The sequence below is a fragment of the Mauremys reevesii genome, linkage group 5 (assembly GCF_016161935.1).
Source record: "Mauremys reevesii isolate NIE-2019 linkage group 5, ASM1616193v1, whole genome shotgun sequence".
NCBI classification, from domain to species: Eukaryota; Metazoa; Chordata; order Testudines; family Geoemydidae; genus Mauremys; species Mauremys reevesii.
The window spans coordinates 39901083-39925470 of NC_052627.1; the positions used below are offsets into that span (position 1 = coordinate 39901083).

The 24388-nt window shown below is 40.8% G+C and overlaps 1 protein-coding gene and 1 long non-coding RNA gene across 8 annotated transcripts in view; one reads left to right on the forward strand and one right to left on the reverse strand.

The window, feature by feature from the left end:
* The window catches only part of PDE5A (phosphodiesterase 5A), a 94380-nt gene extending 72999 nt beyond the window's left edge, over positions 1-21381 (reverse strand). For 3 of the 5 annotated variants that reach the window (XM_039540006.1, XM_039540005.1, XM_039540008.1), the window contains exons 1-3: positions 21162-21381; positions 5102-5690; positions 2097-2186 (exon numbers count right to left, since the gene is read on the reverse strand). In XM_039540006.1, the coding sequence (XP_039395940.1) occupies positions 2097-2186; positions 5102-5690; positions 21162-21265 (783 nt within the window). In that variant the 5' untranslated portion in view covers positions 21266-21381. Of the gene's footprint in view, positions 1-2096; positions 2187-5101; positions 5691-19565; positions 19632-19748; positions 19835-21161 lie in introns of those variants that run through there. The other 2 variants (XM_039540009.1, XM_039540010.1) reach the window with 2 other exon arrangements.
* Positions 1359-8127, forward strand: LOC120405971. 3 transcript variants are annotated; one of them, XR_005599019.1, is made up of 5 exons: positions 1359-1406; positions 2677-2828; positions 5128-5356; positions 5643-5710; positions 7338-8127. It is a non-coding gene; the product is annotated as an uncharacterized LOC120405971 (long non-coding RNA). The 3 variants fall into 3 exon arrangements; XR_005599022.1 differs by lacking the exons at positions 1359-1406; positions 2677-2828 and adding an exon at positions 3450-3494; XR_005599021.1 differs by lacking the exons at positions 1359-1406; positions 2677-2828 and adding an exon at positions 3508-3705.
* Positions 21382-24388: the final 3007 nt, after the last annotated feature.

Consider the following 24388-nt stretch of genomic DNA (forward strand, 5'->3'; position numbering starts at 1 on the left):
ACAAGTCAGTGCTGATATATATGAGCAGAGAATACTTCTACTTAATTCTTTCTCATGTATGACCAGAGTAAGAAGTAAGCACCCATGTATTGTGGCCAGCTGAATTTTGTCATGAATTTATGATTCCAAGTTCTTAGCTTATAGCATTCTTGTGTTTTTTCCAATGCACATAAATAAAGCATGTGACCTGGACAAAACATAGACGCTCCATCTTGCATCAATCATATCTCAAGTGCCACTCTCCCAGCCAGACGTCACTGCACACAACATTCTTCTTGCTCACTGATTAGCTCATGGCCAGTTGCATCTACTGCCAATTAACATGGGGAGGCATGTTGAAGTGGGAGCAATGTCTGACTGGGAGAACAGTGATCATGTTCATGACCAGTGTGAGGTAGTGGGTTGTAAATTTTGAACACTTTCCTTATGAGACCTGGAGCAGGGAAAAAACACTTTGAAACAGAAGTCAGATGTAGGCGATCCCACATTTAATCACTGGGTCAACCAGGACCATCAGACCCAAATGAATGAAATAAATCAAAGTAAAAATGAGAATTGGGGTTAAACATGAGAGATTGGTGTCTTACACAACAGGACTGGGAGAGTGGAAAGGTTAGAAAGAAGGGAAAATGGTATTTTCAAATCATTTTTTGAGCAATTTTTAACAGTATGAACTGATTAGACATGCACCATGAACTCTGCTGAAAAAGGAAGATTTAGTGGACAGCAAATCACTGTCTGAAAATTTCTGGGGCACTCCTTGGTTAGCCTATGCTGTGCCAACATCCTGAGAAGTTGAATCTTATTCTTTCCAGCTTCAAGAAGCTCTTTCAGTTACTGGCAATACATAAAAACACAATGGGCCTGATTTTCTGTTCACTTACACTAATTTTACACCAGTGTAATTGCATTGGCTTAATTGGAGTCACTCCTGAATTACTTCAGTGTCAGAAGGAAACCAGGATCACTCTACTCAGATAGCTGATGGTGAATACTCAGCATGTCATTCCTCACTTAATTTCCCATTTTCTAATTTCCTCTTGATAATGTTTTAGCTATTGCCACCCAACAGAGACCTACTTTGTTTATGCTTTGAAGTCCATGACAAAACTCCCTTGACTCTAATTGTAGCAGGGTCAGACCTTAAAGGAATATTGCTGTGAGAAGTGACACAGGAATGGAGGGGAGAGCTGTGCAGAGAACCAGAAGACCTGATTCTGATTGCATGCACTCCACTGTAAATCAATTAAGGGTAATGTGAGCTGTGGGTGCTCAGATTCTCTGAATCATGCCATTTTTATGTAGGTACTTAAAATGTGGATACAGGTGCCTAACTTCAGGTACATAACTTTGAAAATGTTGCCCTGGGTCTATGAAAGGGAGCCCCTGCTCGATATCTTAAACTTGTGAGTTGTTTGGTAGACTGTTGTGGTCACCATTTTACATAGTGGTAAAAACTGAAAAGTGTCACCTAAAGATAAGATTTATATGCATTGTGAAAAGCCACAGTAGAACATTTGGGGAGTATCTTTGATTCAGAAAAGAGAGAAAAGGAAGATCATCTTTCATTCAAAATAAGATAATCACTGGTTTCTGCAGGAAAAAGTCCCTTCTCATGGCTTATTACAATGCATGGAACAATCAGTGGGACTGTAATTAGGTCTGAAGTTATTTGGGCACTACTGGCATGTATTTTACATGTTTAAAGATAGTAGCACATACATGATAAGCAGCTATAGTTTGAAAGAAGCTCATTTATTTTACCACTTGTTCCTGCATTTCTTTCACACACAAAGCTCCTATTGATTTTACTGAAGTGAACGGGGAGTTTTGGGTGCATAACAAATGCAGAATCCTTTTCTTAACTGGAAATAGAAACAACATTGTTTAAAAAAACAAAAATTGTGTGTAAGCTCTTCTCAACAACTCTGGTTAACATAAATGAAGTGGAAAAGATAAAATTTGACTCCATGGAATGATATGCAGACAGGACATTAAAAAAAAAAAAGTTTTTCTCTACTGTGAGATAAGTGTTTAAAGGAATTAACAGAGCTATAAACGCTATTGTATAAGATGATCCAGATACCGCAGCTTACCTCTTCCCTGTGGTTCTTTATTGGCATACAAAGAATACTCTGAGTCTTGTATCCTGTGATTTGGTCAACTTCTGCATTGAATCGGGGATCCTGACAGGGGGGAAAAAGTGAAATTAAATACCCCCTCAAAAAATGTCTTGTTTAATTCCCCAGTTTATAGGCCCATAGAGGAATTATAGCATTTGTCTTAACTGTTACCCAGTGTCACGTTTCCATTATGAGACAATGACTATGTAAATATGTTATTACTGAGTGAATTTCTAGCAATACTGTACAAAACAAACTGCTTATGAGGAATATAAACACTTGTGGATAAATACAAATGTCAGAAAATGCAGTAAGCTTAGGAAAAGCTGTTTGTCCAGGCTAGATATTCACACATAACCATTTTTAGTATGTCTTTTGTTCTCAGAGGAAATTTCCAAAAGACAGGCAGGCATGGCTACATTTTATTAATAGGATTAGGATTTCCATTTGGGGGTTAAAATGAATAACACCCCATCTGAGAAAAAAGTCAGCGAATGGGCTTTTATGGAATATACACCAAAAACATTGGAAATGTACTTTTTTTCCTTTTCAGTGTTGAAGAGCGTTTGCAGGAAGAGGCTGACAAGTTCCCATGCTCACTGAACAGTCAAGCCCATGAGCTTCAGAAAGCAGCTTTAATGCAAAAATAACCATTTTCTAAAAACTGACTGTTGCTCCTGGAAGAATAATTCATAATTGTAACAGGTTAGTTACCCATTCCTGCCCTGAAGGGTTTAAAAAGCAGCCTGGGAGGGCTTAAAAGCTGCAGCTCTAAACCCTGGCTGATTGGGGGAAGTGGCTGCAGCTGGGGCCATGCCCCAAACTGAGCAACAGGGCCTTATAAGAAGGCCAGAGAAGCCAGAAGTAAACACTCACTCTCTGCCTTTAGAGGGAGAAGGGCCTGGCTGCTAGGGAGCGTACCTGGGTACTGAAGGTGGAGCAGAGCTGGGAGAAGGCAAGAGGGGCTGGGGAGCTCTGGCCTTGAAACCCTGTAGGCCTAGAATAAGGCCAACTGGGTACTGGGGTTGCAAAGGGGCAGCCCAAAGGTAGGCAGAGGCATCAGGTCCAAACCCCTTTGCCTATGATGAGTGGCTGATACTGCAGTCTACCTCAGTGAATGGGGGCTAGATGGAGACTGGGCAGTAGCCAAAACTGAGGCAAAGTGGGGGTAGTGGGTTGGGGGTTCCCCAGGGAGGGGAGACCCAGATTGGTGGGGTACTGCCAGGGGGCAGCATCTCAGTTAAAAGGGGCACTGGGGTCCAGGGAGGGACATGGGGGCCAGAGGACAGGAGGATCACTGGCCTGCAAAGGGTGCTCCTGGCTGGAAAAAGAGCTAATTCCCAGGAGTCACCAGCAGGAGGCGCTGCAGGGGTGAGTCCTCTTGTCTACAGTAGTGTACCTAAAAATAGTCATTGACAATCGGAATAAATTCTCACCACCAATTTGAGTCATTCAGTGCAATCAGCCCAATAGGGAGCTGGCAGACTTTAAGCATTATGGCATTTGTAGGAATACATACTACAATAGGAACTGAAAAGAAAGAGCTTTTGGTTCTGGGCTCCTCTGCCACCACAACTTTGGGGTAAGCTAGTACTTGTACAGGAAGAATGGTCTTGAGTGTGAGGCATAGGGCAGGTGGCCAGAAGAAAAAGCAACACCCCCTATAAAGTCTCATTTGTATTGTGTATGTATAAAATCCCTTATCATTACTGCAAAAAGATGGTATAGGTCTGTGACTATGTACCATGAGTTTAAAAGAAAAATCATTCCCCTTGTATTTACATAAAACGCAATGAGAATTAGCATAGACTGTCAAAAAATTCCAGGTATAAATTGTGCAATAAGATTCATTTTCTTTCCTTTTCATTTTGAGTTTGGTTTTGGGGTTGTTTTGTTGTTTGTTTGGTTTGTTTAAATGGTGTATCATTCTGGAACATTGATTTTTATTTAATCATCTCACTAAAATACAGCAAAATGTTCTTAAAAGGAAGATTAATTCACCAATATTTGATTTCAAGCTCAGTACACTGACCCCGAGCCAGGAAAGCATTTACGTATGTACTTAGCTTTAAGCACATGAATACTCCCACTGATCTCACGTGCTTAAAGCGAAATATATACTTAGGCCCAAATCCAGAAAATACTCAGTCTTCATGAACGATGACCATTAAAGCAGATTATATCACCCTTATATGTACTGTTGCTGGAAAACATTGTTTGGCAATATCACACATCCTAAAAAAAATCCACTCAGGAGGATGAAGAGATGACCAACTAGAAGTGCTAATTTGCAAGTCAAAATTCCAGTGTTTGTTCCACTTGGGAACCCTTCTCTTCCCTTATCCCTAACTTTGAATGCACAAAACCCGCTTTATCTATCAAGCAGGGTTGTTTCTTATGGGGTATTCTCCAGGCTGTCCAGTCTAGGCTTAAATCATTCAAGTAATAAGGGTTCTACCACTTCAGTTGGGAGACTTTTCCACAGCCCAATATATCTTATTATCAGGGTTTTTTCCTGATATTCAGCCTACATTTTCCTTTGCTCAGTTTCATCCCATTGTGCCAAGTTATGCAGCCTTGGTATACAATTCCTAGAAGTAGATTTTCATATATTGGCCTATGTTTATTTTAAAAAATGCAAACAGTTATTTGCCCCCATAATTTAGTCCACTTTAAATACCCAATTTCTTGGTACAATCAAAATCATAAATTTCTAAGTGACCTGAATTACACATGCAAATAACTGTGGGTGGAGAAATAGAAACCTGGTTAAGGCCAGGATGAAATCTTGACCCTTACTCTCAAATGTCCATCACTTGTTTTCAAACATCCATTCCTCAATATGCATATATTTAATAGAGAGATATTTGAGGTCAGATCCTCAGTTAGTGTAAATCAATCTGGCTCCAATGAAGTGCATGTATTACACTAGCTGAGGATCTGGCCTCTTTTTATTTAAACAAAATTACCATATTTACCTCATATGCATTCTTGATGTTCAAAGGCTGGCCCAAAGCTGCTACATGTCCCACAATCCCCTTGTTCCATTCCAAGCGAATGCAGTTGTTTGAAGCTTCTTCCAAGGTGGAACCTTCTGCAACATCAAACAGCCTGCTGATAAGAAACTTCTCATTGGAGCTATCCTCACAGACCAGGAAAAGGGAATAACGGTCAGCAGCTATGAGCTCATGGATGTGCAGGAAAATTTTGTGGCAAAGGGCTGTGACGTCCAAGTGAGTGGAAATATCTTTCACTAGTTCTAAGAGTCTTGAGCACTGATCCCCTGCATCAGTCCCAATCCTTGTAGATTGCAGAGGCATCTGTTCCTTTTTTCCAGAGCCAGAAAGGAAACTCACGGTTCCAACAGAATCCTTGACAATGATGGGCCTTAGAGGCCTGTCAAATTCAGAAGCAGAGATTTTCCTTGCTGGTGTCCCAGGGTTGGGGCTCTCAGCTCGGGTAGTCTGATGAGCAGGACAAGAGCAATCCTCACTGTGGTTTTTGGTTCCTTCCTTGCAGACCGGGATGGTATGAACTCTCTCAGCAAACCATGCATTGACCATTTCTCTGCAAAACAGAAGTGAAAGGTAATAAATACTATGAGTTAACAATCCCCAAGCAATAATAATTTAAAGGGACCAACCCTTTTTACACAATACTACATAAAATACATTTAGTGAAACACCTGCTTCTCTTTAACTCGGTGTTGTTCATCTCCAGCCAATGCTGAGACTTAAGCACTAATATCTTGTGTCTTATAAAAAAAGCAGTATTTCTGATTAAATAAATGATGCTGAGTAAGGCAGAAAATTACTCATGACATAGCTTTCAGTGCATAAAAGCTGAAAATTATGACTATACTAATCACAAATACTTCATCCTTTTCATGTCATAGAGTTTAAGGACACAAGGGACCACCAGATCATCTGATTTCCTATCACAGGAGACTAGACTATTATGTGCCACTGGGAGGGAATAAGAGGGACTGAGGTGTACCAATGCCCAAAGCCCCTGAAATGGTAGGGAATTAAGTGAGAGTTATCCAGATAATCCTGGCAAATGATCATCTGCGGCACCAGGGTATGTAAGGCAACCCCCCCGCCACACACACACACACACACACACACACACACACACACACACACACACTAAATTGGACCTGGGGGGAAATTCCTTCCCAACCTCATATATGACAATCAGCTAGAGCCTGAGCATGTGAAGAACCACCAGCCATCCAAGCACCCGAGAGAGAGAATGCTCAATGCAACCTCCGAGACCTGGCCTACTCACCCTGCCCAAAATCCCATCTCCAGTCGTGGCCATCCCTCTGATGGTTCAGAGGAAAAAGACCAAAAAACTGACAGAAAAATAGTAATAGTAAAAATGAAAATTAGAAAAATTCAACCATTGAAAATTTTCATTTAAAGAAAAGGCCATTTTTCAACAGAAGTTTTCAACCAAACATTTTTTGCCAACTGTAATTCTGACCAATAAATTTAAACATTTCACATCCAATTTTGGTTGATTAATCAATATACAAAAAATTGAGCTTGACCATTTTATTTATTTTTATCCCAAAATAAGGGGAAGTCATGGTGAAGGAAAACAAAAACAAAAAAACCTTAAGGAGTAAGGCTCCAATCCAGCTCCTATTGACAGTAATGTCAAAACTCTTATCAATCTCAGCAATGCCAGATTAGATCCTAAATGTTCAGACTGTTACTCACTTGAATGATCCTTACTCACCCAAGTATTGTCACTGAAGCTTGCACAGTTAAATACTCAAAAGTCAGACAAAGTTTAGGTTGAACATGCCATCTTAATTTTGCCCCTTGAGCATATACATTTTGATATAGTCTTTATATATTTGAGGAGTGACATGTGGATATGCAGTTAATGAACTTCCAATACATGCATGTTCCTATTCACTCACTAAAGTCAGGATCTTACAAACGTGTGATTCTACTCACGTGATTAGTACCATTGATCTTAATGGGGCAACAGCGTCAGTGTATAAACTTTGGGACACATGGACCATACATGTTGGTATTTTAATTAGAGTTTCCACTCCCTCCACCCTCTAAATGTGGAGAGGTACTAAGCTGTTGGCACAGTATACAGTGTCTGTGTTTCTAAAAAAAAAAAAAACTCTGCTTTTGTAATTCAGTAACAGTATTACAAGGTCCAATTTGTACAGAACTTTATTCCATACAGATGGTACAGCAATGACTGCCAACGTGCCAGATTATAGTGTGATACTTCCTTGGAGACTGAAGATCTGACAGAACAAACAGAATTCTGGAAAGAGAACTTGGGGTACTGGACTGAGAGACAGCAATGAAAACTTGGAATAGATAACATGGAGCTCTTCAGAACAGAATTACTGCACAAAGGCCCAATCCTGCAAGGAACCAAGCACCTAAACTCCCAGGTTGCAGGACTTGGCCTTGAGATAGCTCCTCTTGAATGATTTTTCCACTCTTGTAATGAACGAGAGTTACATACAAGAGGATTATCAAACAAGGTCTATAATATTATAAAGAGGAGCTGGTTCAAAAATATTCTTTAAAAAATGTATTTACCTCAAGCTGAGTGCAGTATATCTGTAGGCAGATGTGGCAATGAGAGTCTGTGATTGTGGTGCACTTGCTTGCCCTTTGCAAGCTCTGACTTTTAAATGCAGTGACACTATTTACAGTTGTCATTTTAATGGAAGGGTCATCAGGAAGGCCAGCACATAGCTGCCCTTTGTCTTTAGTGGATCCCCAAGGTATGTGAACAGTAAGACACAGTCATCCGACCCCTTTACTTATGAAAACATGCATCATCTCTGAAATTAAAGTAATTTTTCTTATGTACCCAATAAACATGTATAGACATTTTCTTGGCTAAAATCTGAAACATAGAATTTGTAACCTCAGCTGATCATCATTTTTCTAAAGTGGAAGCATCATACTGTATATGACCAGATCATAGAATAAATTAATTTAATTTTTGCAAATCACATAACGTGGGCACCTGAACAGTTGAAACCCAGTAAAAATGTCTGATCTTTTAGTAGCTTATGATGGAAAAGTCAGAGGTCATATTTCAAATTTGGGATTTTTTTTTCTTTACTCAGCATACCATAGAATGAGCGTACCAAATTTCAAAGGTGCAGCAGACTGAGAAGCACAGTGAATCCTGTTAGTTGGTCAGTGGTCTGTTACAAGTAAGGTTGGCTGGAAAACAAGAATTCTGTTCCTCAAAACATTTTGGAGGTTTCCGAACATGGTTTTGTTCCACATCAGAATGAAAACAAGAGGTTTTGAACATTTTTATGAACAAATACAAGAGAACCAAGAGACCATCTCTGTATACATATATTCCTTATTTAAAGGATGGTCTCCACAGCATTGTAAAATACAAAGCAGTGAGGGGCTGCTGAAAATGATTGGCAAAGCAAAGTTAAAGGGATTGATTCGTCTCTAAAGTCTTTTATTTCAACTACACTTCAAAACAATAGATATTACGGTAAGCCATAACCTGAAAAAGAAGCATATTTGTCTTCCCTTGCGAAGATTTGAGCACTGACATATGACTTGAAGCCTTGGCTGGGATTAAGAAATACACAGATGTGGTGTTAAAAACTGATTCACTGAATGAGGATAGATTTAAAATGTGGTGAGTCTATGTAGTGAATACTTGTTCAGGAAAAGAAGTGATGTAACTGCAGACTACACATCAGTAAGGATTTCAGGGTCATATATGAGAGAATATTTTTTCCCTCAGAGCAGTGGGTGGTTAAAATTATCTAACAGAGCTGCTGGACCAATTTCTGCTCTTAATCACACCATAACTGAAAATAGAATCTGATCTTTATCTGGGCTCCCAATTGCAGTATTTTGGTCCTGATCTTACAAAGATTTACACATGTGCTTATTATTCACACACTGTGAGATAATCCTGTCAAGGTCAATGGGACTACAGTCCATACAGTTAAGCACAATTCTAAGTCTTTTGCAGAATCAGGGCCTTAGACTGCATGCTCTTTTGGGTAACTAACTTGGATAAAATGCTGGCCCCATTAAAGTCAATGGGAGTGTTGCCATCGAGTTCAGTGGGGAAACACGTGGGATGAAATCCTGTCCCTTTCTTCTGTGAGGCGCCTAGCACACTTTTGGGTGAAATAATAATAATAATTACTATTATTGTGTACATCAACATCTATTACAAAGCACCCATGAATATTAAACCAGTCTGATTACTAGAAAATGATGTTGGATAATAAAATGCAATAGAATGACCAATAAATGACACTACTATTGCTGTAAAAGAGAGGGTTATGGTTAATTATTTAAAAAAATTATTAGGAAGTAAATTCGGGGTTTATTTAATATAAATAAATATTCTCAATTATCTGTCTTCTTTACAGTGTCATCAATTTCTCTTTGAAAAAGAGATCTGGTTTCACCCAAATGGCTTATGAAATGATACTTTCATATGAAAAACTACATCAACAGGAAGAATGATTAATATATTATCATAACTCTGATTTTAACAAGGACGTCTTTATAGCACTTAATATGCTGAGCTTCCACAGATGATGTTAAAATGTGGGAGAGAAGACTTTGTACAATAAAAATACATGAAATCATACTTTTCAATTCACGCTGCAAGCTGTTTGAGTAAGAGACAACATAAGAAGCCAACATCTAATCATTCTCTTGATGGAAGGAGGAAATTAAAGGGGGGGAAAAAAATCATGAAAATGGCCAAAAATATCCCCTGAGGAAATAAACAGGTGATTTATTAAATAAATAGTTGTATAAGAAGATTCCGCAAGCATCCCTGGATTAAAATCAGTGTTCCTGACTCTTGTGATTTCAGCATGAGACTTGCGATATTTGGCGTTTTTCTTTAAGCCTTAACTCTGGAGATAAGCAATTACCTGAAAATCTCTGCTTTTATTAACAAAAATAAGCTTCTAGCCCTCCTGGTTGCAAAGAAAGCTTGAAAATGTGATTTGAATGCACTCTGAAGGCTCAGAAACTAAGGCAACTAAAAAACCCATTTATTATTATGTTAAAAACTCGTGATTTTTAATCCAGTCTCAAATTGTGTGGAACCTGACTCCATAATTTTTGAACATTTGGGGTTAGAAATCCTGTAAAATCAAATTTAAACGCATTTATACAAGCAAAGAACAAGATGGAATAGCCTTCCTAACCTGCTCATTAATCAGCCAAATGTACTCACATACTTATCATTTGTAAGTCTATGATAAATTTGTACCCACCTACTGAACGACCACAGTTTATTAGAAGAGGCACACGGAGCCTGATTCTCTGCTACCTTGCATCTGCGTGATCATTTACATGTGATGAAAGGAAGAGTAAAATGCTATCATTCTGTCCTGGTAGTGTTTCACACTCAATTTGTACAGGTGTAAGTGACTACAAAATATAAGGCAGTGGAGAATCAGGTGCACAGTGTACTGGTTACAGCATGGACTTTGTTTTTCAGAGAAGAGACCTGCCACTTTGTTTGTAAAGTGCCATAGCACAGGTTTACTAATGTAATAACAATTACAAACAAACAACAAAAACCTCTAAACCCAGCTCCAGGGCCGCCTGGGGGGAGGGGCAAGTAGGACAATTTTCCCCGGGTCCCGCTGGGGCCCCACGAGCCCTGGTCCAGGTTTTTGGCTGGCATTTTGGCGGCGGGGGGCCCTTCAGTGCTGCCAAAGACACAGAGCAACTGAAGGGCCCCCCGCCACCAAAATGCTCCGTGAGTCCTGGCCCGGCGGCGGTCCAGGTCTTTGGCAGCATTTCGGCGGTGGGGGGCCCCTTCAGTCACTTGGGTCTTTGGCGGCGGGGGGCCCCTCAGTGCTGCCGAAGACGCGGAGCGACTGAAGGGCCTCCTGCCACCGAAATGCCGCCTTAGACCCGGACGGCCACTGGGTGAGTGCAAGCGCCGCAGCTCCCCCGCTTTGCCCCAGGCCCCCTGAATCCTCTGGGCAGCCCTGCCCAGCTCTGACTCCATGGACCAAGAGTAATTGAATCTTCCCATTTCATCTTCTCCATCTGTAAAGTAGGGATTTCAAAACTTATCTACCTGCTTCACAGGGATGGTGGGAGGATTTAGAACCTGACTGTGTAAGACTTTTCTCATCCAAGTAGTCCCACTGCCTTGGAATAAGGACCTTCTCCTCATTGGAAAGAGAGAGTTTGCACTATTAGACTCTATGTTTGTAAAGCACTTTGAAATGGCACAAGGCAACAGTAAAGATGTTTAAATTCAGCTGGAATAACAACAATTTTATTGACCTGTTCTGAGTAACACTTCTTATAAAGAAATTATTCAGCTCCGTTTTCTCACACACAGCTATATGCATGGGTTGAAGAACTAATGTTTTATTTAGATGAAATGCAAAATATAGTCGTTTTAATCTATTTTAAAAATCAATCAGAGGATTGGCTTGACTTGTTTTTGCTTTTTCAGTACCATTTTCCATTTAGCCATGCATGACAAGTATAACAATTATTTTCTCAGCATACAATAGGCCGTATAAGTAAGGTCTATCGGTCCCAGACACCCATTGAACTACAAGAGAGTTCAGTGGAAAAAAATGAGAAATCACTATTTATGAGACAAATGGGATGTGAAAAGGACCAAATTAAGGGTCAATCCTGCAAACACTCCTAAATCACACAAGTTGTCTTCAAGAGGCATAGGTATTTGCGGGATTTGGCCCTAAGGTTCTTAGGGCCAGAGAACTGCTGTGAGGGAGAAGTCGCAGCAGTGACAGTAGAGATTAGCTTCGTATAAAACAGGAGCAAATACTAATATCCAGGTGCTGCAAGAAATCTGTTCACTCTTTCAAAACTGTAATATTCTCTCACCCCAGCGTAGCCCTTTAAACATTGCTTGGTGTGCAGCTACAGCCACACGCCCTCCTTACTGCCTGCCTGCATCCTTTTCTTCCAGTGAGCCTGCACTGTGGCAACCATAACTGAGCCCAAAGTTCATGAATGGGAGTAGGTGATGGCTATTTTTACAGTCATTTGCATTTAGTCACATCCACTCTTCCCTCTCATTTATAAGATGTTGAATGTTAGAGTATGGTGAGAACTGAATTTGCCAGGTGACCTCTTCCAACAGAAAACCTTTTGAGAGGATTGGGGTGGGGGGTGTTATTGGAGGGAGAATGAGGGTTATTACTTTTGAAAATGGAGAATAAAATGTTCCCTTGTACAGAGCTACATAACCCCAACTCTTGTTATTTATTAATTGTATAAAGAGCATACAAGTTAAATAGACAAGGACAGAAAGTGGGTGGAAGGGGAAACAGAGGCACAGAGGAGAAGTGACTTCCCCAGGTCATACAGCAGGCCAGGGGGAGATCTGAGAGTAGAGCTGAGCTCTCCTGACTCCTGGTCAAGTGTTCAATCCCACAGACGATACTGCTCTTATGGAACTAATTCACTGTGACCTTAGATAAGTGACTTCACCACCATGCATTTAATTTTACCCATCTGCAAAATAGATATTATCCTTATCTACCCCAAAAAACCTATGGTGATATTTAATGAGTTAAGGAGAAATTAGGATTGCCGTCCTCACATTAGTAGTGATACTACCTGTGTCAATAAGGGTCACAAAGTGATCGCCTTAACATCTATAAAGCACTTTGAGATCCTTAGAAGAAAGACACTCACGCCTGAATTCATCTGGTATAGAATGCCAACATTCAGTTGCATTAATTTTTAGAGCCTGATCCTACTGCTGTTGAAGTCAACAGTTTTTCAAGATAGGCCTAATAATTAGTCCTTATCAATGTGCTTTTCTTAGAATAGCCACTAGCCGTCAACAATTTTCTTTTCAGTTTTTTTATGTAATTTAGATGTGGAAATAATTTTAAGGATCATCATCAACTTGAAATCTAGTTGATTTTTAACAAGACAGTTTAAGGTTGTTTCTGGTACTAAAACTGCCCCGTGTTCCCTTGCCAAGAGTTGAGGTTTCCCATTTTCACACATTTTTTAAAATGTTTTCCTCTCACCTCTTGCTTTGTGAAAGACCTAAACAAACAGGAGAAATTGTATGACTACATAGCGGAAATAATGAAAAACAACAATATTCAAAGTGCTGTCAAATGCAAATAACTGAAAACACGTAGAAAACTATTTTGTTCTAATCCCTTGATGTGTTACTTGTAACAACAGTAAATGCTTTTTTTTTTTTTTTTTTAAAGATAGAAGTGTGATTTTAAAGATGATTTATGGGCCCAAATCAGCAAAGTTCCTATGCACATGCTTAACTTTAAACACGTGAGTAATGAATGGGACAACTCATGGTTTTCAAATTAAACGTGTTCTTTGCCAAGTATAAATGTAAATGAAGAACTCTGGCTCCTGATTCAGATATAGTATTGTTAGAGCTAAAATTAATGATTTTTCAATGCTATGCAATAATTTAAATCTTGCCTCATATTGGTGTTTTTTTTTTAAATAGGACATACAATTTGATAAGCTGGTTGAAGTGAGGATACCAAAAAGTGCATGTCCTTATGATAATTTATTATTCTTGGCGATTTACAAGTCATCTTTTACAACTAAACTGTAGGCCCAACCTTTTTTGTTTTCTTTTCAAAAACAGCAATCTGGCCCTAGAAGGGTTTTTCCATTCACAATACAAAAAAGGCACAGCAAAACTACAGCGATGCAAAGGTCAAGGTTTTAAATAATAATAATAAATGAGATCTTTTATTTTTCCTGCTAATATGTTTGTTTCTTGCCCCAGCCTCAAAATAACTATGGGACCCATTCACTCTCCTATGAAGCCAATAGCAGTTTTGCCATTGATTCTAGTGGGAAAAGGTTTAAGCCTTAAAGGTGAAATTCACCGCTATGTACTACTAAAGTCCCACTTCAATTCCCAAAATAGGACTTAAGTAGGATTTAAGTGGTGAAGAGGCTTTGGGCTGAGCCTCTGTACAGGGGTGAATTCACCCTTAGCACATAAATAAATGGGAAAATATTTTTTTTTTTTTACTAAGTAAATATATTTTGTGGCTGGTGCCAGGCCTAATGTGAAATGACAACCCTTGAATTACTCACAAGGACCATTTGAACAAGGGGTTTTTTTTGGCACTCTGTAAATAGTCTTTTGCATCTAATGATGTTTTTTGAGCAATACATATAAATCACAAATTATTCCATGTAAATTTATTTATGTTTCTTGGACATGAAAAAAAGAGGGAGACTTACATTGTGTGACTTTGGTAATTATATTTGTCTATGACAAAGCAAAATAGCTTTTCTTTAATTTAATGTTCAAAATGAAAATAGATTGTACAGTATTAGTCTGACTCAGGAAACGTTGTAGGAGGTTGAGCTGCATTGTTTGCAGTACTTGACCTGGATCCTACATTCTCCACACAATTCACCTTTAGACAAACATTCAAAAACATGCAAATACACTATGAAAACATGAACATGCACTCTTTGGACTGAAGACATTCTGATCACCAGTTTAATCAGACTTAAGTGAGATTTAAGGAGTATATAGCCTTGTGCTAGCCTGCTGCACAGGGAGATAACTTCATTCACGATCAGCTGAAATCTGGGCGGATTCTTCAAGATGCCAGTAGCCAAAATGTCTGTGAATTCCTATGGCTAAGAAATACTAACCCAATGGTAAAGATTCTCTGACTATCCATCACACCTTCCTACCTCCTTCAAATGGAATTTATACTCCCCTTCCCACACTTTATTTTCTTGTACCAAAAAGTTAGGGTCTGATCCTCTCACTCTGATGCACACAAAGCTCCCAGTAAAATCCAAGAGGGAACTGCCTGCACTGGCACTGCAGAATCATGCTCTCTCCATTTTGTACAAAAGGTGTGTGGGGGAGAAAGCCTGTCGACCCTGCTTTCTCTGAATTCAATGGAAGTTTTGCAGCTGCATTGCCCTTCTCCTTTTAGACCCCTTTCTTGCAAATAAGTAGGCACAAGTGTAACTTACTTGCCTATATATGTAACTTGACTCATATGAGTAACTTTCCACACATGCCTAAGCATTTGTTGGATTTGGGCCTTAAATTTTTGCAGTGATCTTAATGCACAGTGTATACATTTCTTTGGGGAGCTGAGGTTCCTGAGAAAAGTGTTTAAGAATGTGTGGGCTACTTGGAGGAAAAGGATTTTAAGAAAATTAGTTTTAAAAGTAAAACACATTTCATGGTTTTTACAGAAAAAAAAAAAAAACCCAACAACAACCCTATCCTCCTCCACTCCTTTCTCAGGCAAAACTCTGTAAATACATATGACGTGAACAAAATGTGCAAATGGGAGAAAATATACTGTGGCCAGAATGGTGTAACATGACTAATGTCAACAAAGTTACACCAGGGATCGATTTGACTCATTCCTGTAAAAATGTTCTATATTTTTAGGATTCATTTTTTTCAGAGGGGATTACCAAAGTATTTTCAAATTTGATCATTCAAAAATAACTCTCCAAAACACACATTCAGAATCTGTTTGACAGTCCGAACTTCTGTACACTTATTATAAAAATGCATAAACTTCCTCTTATATAGAAAAACTAAGCATAGGCATATTGCTATGAATAATACTATGAGACAACACCCAAGAACTATAACTAACATAAGCTTACAAAGCTAAAACACTAAATAGATAGCTCAAGATGAAAGACATTTTCCAATATCTCCCTGAAGATGGAGACTGAAGACCTCTGAACTGAGAAACCAGCCCAAATGGAATACTTGGAACTGTCATTAAGAGAAATAAACTATGCTTGCCCTTTCATGTATCACTGATATAGTCAACCTGTGTTATAATAACCCAAGATAGTTATTGCAAAGAATCTTATTTTCACTAGGACAAAAGCAAATCTTAGCTTAATAATTTTTATCTATCATACCATACATTTAGGAAGCCAGAAAAAAAAAACCTCTATGGAACAATGAAGTTGCCTATAGCTGGAACGCAATTTTCCCCTGAGCTGAGTGAATCAATAGTGAACTGTGAATTTGTCTGTGAGCACAAAAGGTACTAAGAGAAAGTCACACCAGTATTTTTAAGAGGAACAATAAAGGAAACCAGAAATATTGTATACAGTATACTGGTTTCTTGAAGAGAGCTTTAAGTAAGGGTGAAGCTTGGGAGAGGAAAGTGATGTGACAAACTGCCTGGATAACAGTTTTACAAAAGAAATACAAAGAGTATACCATCAGTAATCTGATACTGATAACAGATTCATCCCTAACTGTAACAGAAGAATGATTTTTAACATTAATTATGAAAAGGCTACAATAATAGTATGGGTAATCAAAAGATATTTTCTAAAATCAAGTCCATATGCTGTACAAGAATGAGAAGACTTAAATTTAATTTGAAAACCATTTCCTCCCCTTTCTGAAAAAGCCACTTTTACAAATAAAATTCTAAAATTCTGAAAGGGGAAAAAACATCAAAAAGGAAGATTAATTTTAGTAGAGGGATGCTTTAAAAAAGAAATAGCTTAATTTTAGTAGGAAATAGGAACTTGAAGAAGTGGTACAACAAACCAACAGATGTACAGTCTGAACTATTACCACTAAAAATTTTGTATCTGAGTAAGCCAAAATTAAACAGGCCTAAATAAACGGAGCCATATTTGCGCTGGTGTAACTTAAGTTAGTATGCCAGGGACAAATTTGAACCATTGTTCTGCATCTTGATCAGAGCTTTCATAAAAACCTCACATTTAATATTTATTTATACACTTCCCATATAGCCTTGTACAAAACAAAGTAATAAAATACCTGTGGATACCTGATACTATAAACCATTACCAAGTGACTAGTCCTTACTCCCATGTAGTCAATGGAAATGAATATGTGGATAAAAGCTTCAAATTTGAATAAGTTTTTGTAGGATCAGGCCCAGGTTGTACACTTTCATATCAGAACATACTGCATCACAAAATTCATTCATCTACAAAATCAGTACGAACTGTGGAACAGAAGTAATACGGACTACACTGAGCACTTCCTAAAAAGTGCTGAGCAGCCTACAGGAGATGGTTCAGCATCTTGCAGGGTTAGATCCATAGCTTGTAGCCATAACGGATATAAGGTTTAAACTGTTGTTTATACAATTAACTATTATAAAAAGGATAACAATGCTATGCAAATTTAACACACAGGTGGTCCAGTCTTGCAGCCCATACTGACATGGGTCCAGAATACTGACTAGCAACGCTTCCATAGCTGTGTAGATTACAAATAATTATAAATTAACTGAAATATATATTTTATTTTAAAGTGTTGTTTTCTAGGAAATGTCTCCCCATAAACCATACACAGAAATCCATTAATGATGATGTGATCTATAAAAAATAGACAAATATCACCTGTATTTTACAGAATATGTATGATACTGTGGCTCTAAATTTATAAAATACTTGGGATAAAACCACCTAAACTAATCTTTTCTTTCTTTTTTTTTTATTTACTCATGTGAGTACTCCTACTGAAGTCAGTGGGATTACTCTACGATTAAGGAATTGCACAAATTAAACCATGAAGGGAGAGAGGAATATTTTGTATAATTGATTTTAATATTGCAAAGATACTTACTTGCTCCATAAGATCCCGAGCCAAAGCTCATTGAAATCAATGGAAAGAGTTACAATGATTGGGTTTTGAATCACACACTCAATGTTTATTCTCAATTCTGATTCTTAACCTTGCAACAAATAATGGAGCTCAATTCTGTTTCTGCTCATTTGTATTCATATTTGAAAATGTAACAGAAAAGCTCTGATGCCTTCAGCAAAATAAAGTTAATTATACACAGAAATATGAATTCAGACTAAAACATGATGTGCCTATTCCATGAGTTACCAAATTAATTCAAGATGCGTGTGTGTGTGTGTGTATATATATATATATATAAAACTGATGAAACAAACTAAAAAGTGCAAACTAAATTAGATTTTAAAAGTATAGGTTAAAAACTATCTCAGAATCTCAGAGAAATCCCATTTACCAGACAGAACAAGTACAATGTTAAGCAATCAAAACATGAAAAGTAAACTGCAATCACCTCTGTTCAGTGTAATTATTACTGTAGCACAAATGATGCAATTTTTAAAAAAATAACAAAACATGGAATCAAGTTCAAGGTTCTCTATCAAGCCATATTCTAAAATAACTCCACAACATAGACAATTATACCTTTTACTAAATACACTGTAATTTTCACTCCATGCATCTGAAGAAGTGGGTTTTTTACCCACAAAAGCTTATGCCCAAATAAATCTGTTAGTCTTTAAGGCGCCACCAAACTCCTCGTTGTTTTTACTAAATACACTGATTGCTTCAGACTCTTAAAGGTTTATGAAGCGTAATTTGAGAGTATACAAAGAAAACCAGATAGGCCCTCAAATAACTGAAAACTTGCCTTTTCTTTGTATAGACTCCTACTTATAAAATAAATTCAAAATAAAAAAAGAAACAAGCTGTTACACTTAAGTCAGACTGGCAGACAGTTCTGAAAATAATGTGACATCTCCATTGCTACAAAAAAACAACAACAGGATTGTTGCCAAACAAGCATTTGAAGCTGACAGTTTTCTGTAGAAATCTTAAAAAAAATATAAGGGTATTTCAGTTAGTCACAGGTACCCGATTAATTTGTATTTTGTAAAACACTGCCTTTTTCAGACCTTTACAAAAATACAACTGTTTCTGAGTGCTAAAAAAAAAAAAAGACTAGCCAACCTACTCCATGGGGAAAACAAATCGACATAATGGTTACTATTAATTAGCATTTGTATTTGTTCAGTGCTACTTCCAGTTTCCAAAGGAAGTGTGGCAAGCTGACCTGATAAAATGCTACTTCTCAAAGCTGGTTAAAATGCTACCACCCTATTTTTCATGGATAAACAAAGTATCCTTCACTCATATACCATACACCAGTATTCTGTAAAAATATAAAGGTTAACCACACATGCCAATTATCCCCATCCAGCTCTTACTTTTCTTAAAGCTATTTAACTTATTTTTAGGGTGGTTTTTTTTAAGATAGCACATTTTGATTGCTGTTTTCCAGAGAGATGAATCTGACAGCCTGTCTGCTATGAAGCAGCAGGAGGGGAGGAGAAGGGATCTCGCACAGATGGTAACAGGGAAGCAGGTGACTGACCCCTGAAGCCTTCTCGCTCGCTGCAAGTCAATAATTAATGGGGATCTCTCTTCTTACCGCCCCATCCCATGCAGAGAGGGGCAGCAGCAAAACTCATTCAGAACCCATCCTTTCCTCTTAAGTGACTTGGGAGGTAAGTAAATCAGCAGCGATAGCAGATGGTGCAAGCAGCTCAGCAACAAGAAAGAGTGAATCCGCAGAGATGGTGCGTGCACTCAAAGGACCGAATTACACAACTTACTAACCAGCCCTGCACTCCGTATGCCGTGGGAGCGGCAGACCGCCTGCACTTTGCATCCCCACTGCTTTGTTTATAGGAAAATATTCAAACTGGAAACCCGACTCCACTTCTAAAAATAGTTGCTTTTACTCCCTTTCAACAGCAATCCCGCCGCTGAGGTGTCAGTGACAATGATGAGCAAATATACCTCGTCTTATCTCCAAACGGCAGCATGACAAGCCAGAGGGGCGTCAGCTCAGACGAGCGCCTCTGATCTCTACACTAAATCTTTGCAATAAATAAATAAATAAAATCCAAGCCACCCGTCAACAGTAGTTCATAGGAAAACTTCTTAGCACTGGCGCTGTCCCCGGGCTGCTTCTCGCGATGTGCAGCGCAGCGCTGCCCCCTGGCGGGGAATATCCCTGCCGAGAGCTCCCTGCAGCGTCTAAGCCTCACTGGGAACTTCTCTCCATCGCCTGCACCCGGCTATGCTCCTCCGAGAGACACCCCTAATCAATCCCCTCCCCGGACGCTTCCCCGCGCTGAGCTGGTCCACGTGGAGACACCACCACCCCGACACCAGCCAGCCCCCCTGAATCCCCACCGCCCTCCTTAACTGCTGCAGCTCCCCCCAGCCCCTTCAGTCCCCACCGCTCCCTCTGCTCATCCTGCAGATCCCCACCACGTGTGCAGACTTTGCTCCCCTCCCCAAATGCTGCGCCATGCACCCCCCTTCCTCCAGCTACACAGCGCCACTCAACCCTTAGCCCCTACTTCCCTCCCCAACTGCAGAAGCACCCCCGGGTCCCGTCCCCTTGCTCCCCACTCCTGCCACACTCCCCTAAGTGGGGAGACACCCCCAGCTCGCTGCCCAAACGCAGCGCCGAGACAGCTCACGACCAGCCGTTCCAGGCGCCTCAACCCACTTGGCACTTGCGCCCGCTCACCCCCTCTCCCGCCTCGCCCCGCCTTGCTGTGCGCGGCCGCCGCCCGCGGCGGAGATGTCAAAACCGGCCCGCGGTGCGGAGCCCGGAGCGCAGCGCCTTGTGTGGCCCTTAACCAGTGACACAACCCCCCAAAAGCAGGGGGGGATCGGCCTATTTCTGCGGGGGAATGTCCCCGTGGCTACTCGTGCCAAGTGAACGATGTAGGTTTACAGGGCGACCCTTAGACCCAGGTCAGGCCTAGGGTTTCCAGACCCGCCAGTCCCCCTTGCACGGCATGTCTAGTCCCCACTGCCCCGTGGCTCAGAGCCTCGCAGCGCCCGGGGCAGCCTGTAGCGTGGGGGCGCTGAGAGCCACCCAAGCAAACTGCAAACCCTGCACAGGCTGAAACGCGCTTCGGGTGCAGCAGCCCCCCTGCACCCAGCACCTATGCGCAGCGCGGCTCTGCTGGGGCAGGGCAGGCAGAGCCCGCTGCGGAGCAAAGCCCCGGGAAGCGCTTGCCTGTGAACTTGGGTGGCAGCGGAACAGAGCGGCTGTGTGTTGGTTTCAGTTTTGGCAGCTGTCGGGAGGGGAGCGGCGGAGGGGACGGTGCTTGGGAAAGAGGCAGCGCCGGGGAAATCCGAGGGCTCGGGTGTGGGGAAGGGGGCTCTGCCGCCTCCCCCCCCCGCTCTTACCTGGTCGCTTTCCTAACAAAGTAAGAGCGGGTAAAGTCCCAGTGATCATCCAGCCAGGCTTCCACCGCTTCCTGCTGCGGCAGCGGGAGGCAGCTGCGCTCCATGGTCCGCTCGCTGCCCGCCGCCTCTTGGACTGCCACCGCCACCGCGCGCGGCTTCTTGTTGTTGTTGATTTCACCCCCTCCCCTGCGGCCTCTTGTCTAATCAGGGACAGGAGAGCTCAGGAGACCCTCCTCCTCCGCGCACAGCCCGGACCCTGGCGCTCAGCCAGCGCCCCACCCAGCCCCACCCCCCGGCGCTCTGCCTCTCTCCTGCTCCCAGGTGTTTGCCCGGGGCAGGCGGCGGGCAGCCAGCCAGCCAGCTCCGGAGCGACTCCAGCCCCGGTCCTGTCCCGCAGCGCCAGCACCCCAGGAGCTGCTGGCCGCAAAATATCTCGCTGCGGCTGCTCCTCTACCTCCCCGTGCAGGGGTCGGGGATTGCCCCGCTTCAAACGGGGGCAAAGGCGCGAGGGACCTGGCTTTACAGCAGCACTCTGCTAGGGGAGGGGGAAGCGCCCAGGAGGGAGCCTACTGTCCGTGGGGCACAGCGTCCCCCCAGCTGCAGCCCAGGGCAGTGCCAGGAGAGCCCTTGATTAAGTGACTGAAGGAAAAAATGAGACATTTGTTTGTGTGCCACACGCTGGAGCTGCTCCTTGTTTGGAAGGTGAAGCCTGGTGCAGATACCCCAGGAGGAGGCCCTAGAAAGAGAGAAAAGTAAGTTGAAAAAACAGAACCATGAATCCTGAGTGTGCCTTCAGGGCCTTGGGTTTTCCACAGTATTATTTTTTAAAGAGTGGTATGTTTAAACCCTTCTATAAAAGGTGGCAGATTGAAATCCCTTTCCAGGCTGACTCACTGGAACATAGCTCTAGCCATAGGGTTCTAAAGCCCCCATTTTCCATCTTGCCTTCCTAAGGTTAGGTTCTTCGATCCATACCAAAACAGCAGTAGCCTGGCTTTCAAAGGTGCCGAGCACTTTCAGCTCCTATTTTCTCTAATTTTAGGTGCCCAGGTTTGAACATTGTGGGCTAAGTGCTTGGCCCCTAGTATGACCCAAGCACAAGAATCACACAGCCCTCGTATCCCAGATTCTCTATCTAGAGAGCCCTCATAATATTGAAGGTTAGACCTTTGAACAGGGATAGGTAAATGTGAGATTTAGGGGCTTTAAATTTGTGACAAAGACTCAGGAATGAGAAGCTTCAAATATTGTACCACAGGAGACTGGAGATCAAGCGCAATTATTAACGTGTAGTTGTCTGTCCTCAGTTTCAATTTCTGATGGCAACATCTCACATATAACAGCAAGTTTCTATGGAAATTGGAAAACAGGAATTTAAAATGAGTAGCCTACTTTGTAATCAAGTAAGGTAGAGATATATTCATATCAGGTGTATATCATCTCATTGCAGAAGGCCAATACAATATTTTCAGCTGCACATAAACTTGTGATGAAGGCTGTGAATAGAACAGATACCCATGAATGCCTCTGTAGTTCTTGTGTGCTCTTTAGGGGGACTCCACTGCAGTTCCAAACAGGTTGATGCAGAATTTGGGAGTGTGGGCTGAGGTAGTGGTGACTGGCCCTGCTCATAAAATGGCTTTGCAACTACACAGCCTGAGAGAACAGATTTTCTATCATTCTCAGGTAATGTCTGCAGAAAATCCAAATGCTTGGGCTTTGTGAAGGATTCATGAATTTCAACTGTAATTATAATAAAGCGAGGCACACAGAAAGGGAAACAACAAGAACTTCCCTAATTTGTTTTAGAATAGTCTCAGAAAGCATGTCTACAGCTTCAGAAAAAGGGAAGATTCAAGAGGCTATTCGACCTAAACAGAACTCCTTCAAAATTTGGAAATCTGACCCTAGTGAAGCCAATAAATAGGAGCAGAAATTACAGCAGGCAATAAGTAGGAGGGAATTTAGAAGGGCAAGAATGGACTAAGCAAATTAATGGTGTAAAATGAACAACAAGTGATTCTTTAAGTACATCAGAAGTGGGAAGCTTGGGACAGAAACAGCAGGTCTGCTGTATTATCATGGGTTAAAGGACGCAATTAAGGAAAATAAAGACATTGCTGAAAAGCTAAAAGATAACTTTGCACCAGTCATCACTACCAGGGATGCAAGGAGAAACTTACCCAACACTTGCTGTCTTCTGATAATAAAGATGAAGTACTCTCAGAGATTCAGGTGCTGGAGGAAGAGGTGCTGAAACAAATAACTAATTTAAAAGCAATAAGTTACCAGGCTCATGTGTCATATTCCCAAGAGTTCTGAAGGTGCTAAAGTATGAAGCTGCTGAGTGTTGCTAACAAAAATATGTAATCTTATTAAAAACAGCCACTAGTCCAGGGGATTGGAAGGAATCAAATAAGAGAGGACATTAAAAAAAGAATAAAATAATGAACAGTATGACAAACATAGGTCAGGAACTTCTGTGCTGCCAGTCTCATAACACAAGAACAATTAAAAGGTAGCAAATTCAAAACTGATAAAAAGAAATACTTTTTCACACAACTCACTGTGTGAAATTCTGTGGAATTCATTGCCAAAGGAAATAATTGAGCCAAAACTTAATGTGATTCAAAAGGGGATTAGACAGTTATACGGGTAACAAGTATATCCAGAGTTGTCATAGTAAATGCTAACACATTTTGGAAGGAATCTAATGCTTCAAAGTTTAAGCCAATCTCTAACTATTAGACCAGGAGGAGACCTAATGTGGGGGCAGATTGTCTCACATCTGTCTGCTGTGAGGTTCTTACACTTGCTTGAGAAGCATCTGGCAATGGCTACTGCCAGAGACAGGACACTGGACTAGTTTGACGTTGGGTCTGGACCCGTGTGGAAATTCCTATGTTTCTCGATGTCTGCACATATGTTTCCAGTCTGTCATCTGATAAGAAATATGAGCATTCACTTATATTTAAGTTGTTTAAATATTTTGGATTATTTCACAAAACAAACTGAAAAAAACATGAAAATACTGATATTCTTTTATCTTTTTTCTTCAGTTTTCCTTCAGTTTTCTTCCCACTGTACAAATAATGATTTTTAAAAATTCTTTTTCACAAATTTTGCTGATTTTAAAATCTAGGGGAAATTTCCCTCTGAAGGCTACTACAGGCTCAGGTCTTCACAGTGACTTTTTTTTTTCTGGGTGACCCAAATCCAGGGTGATA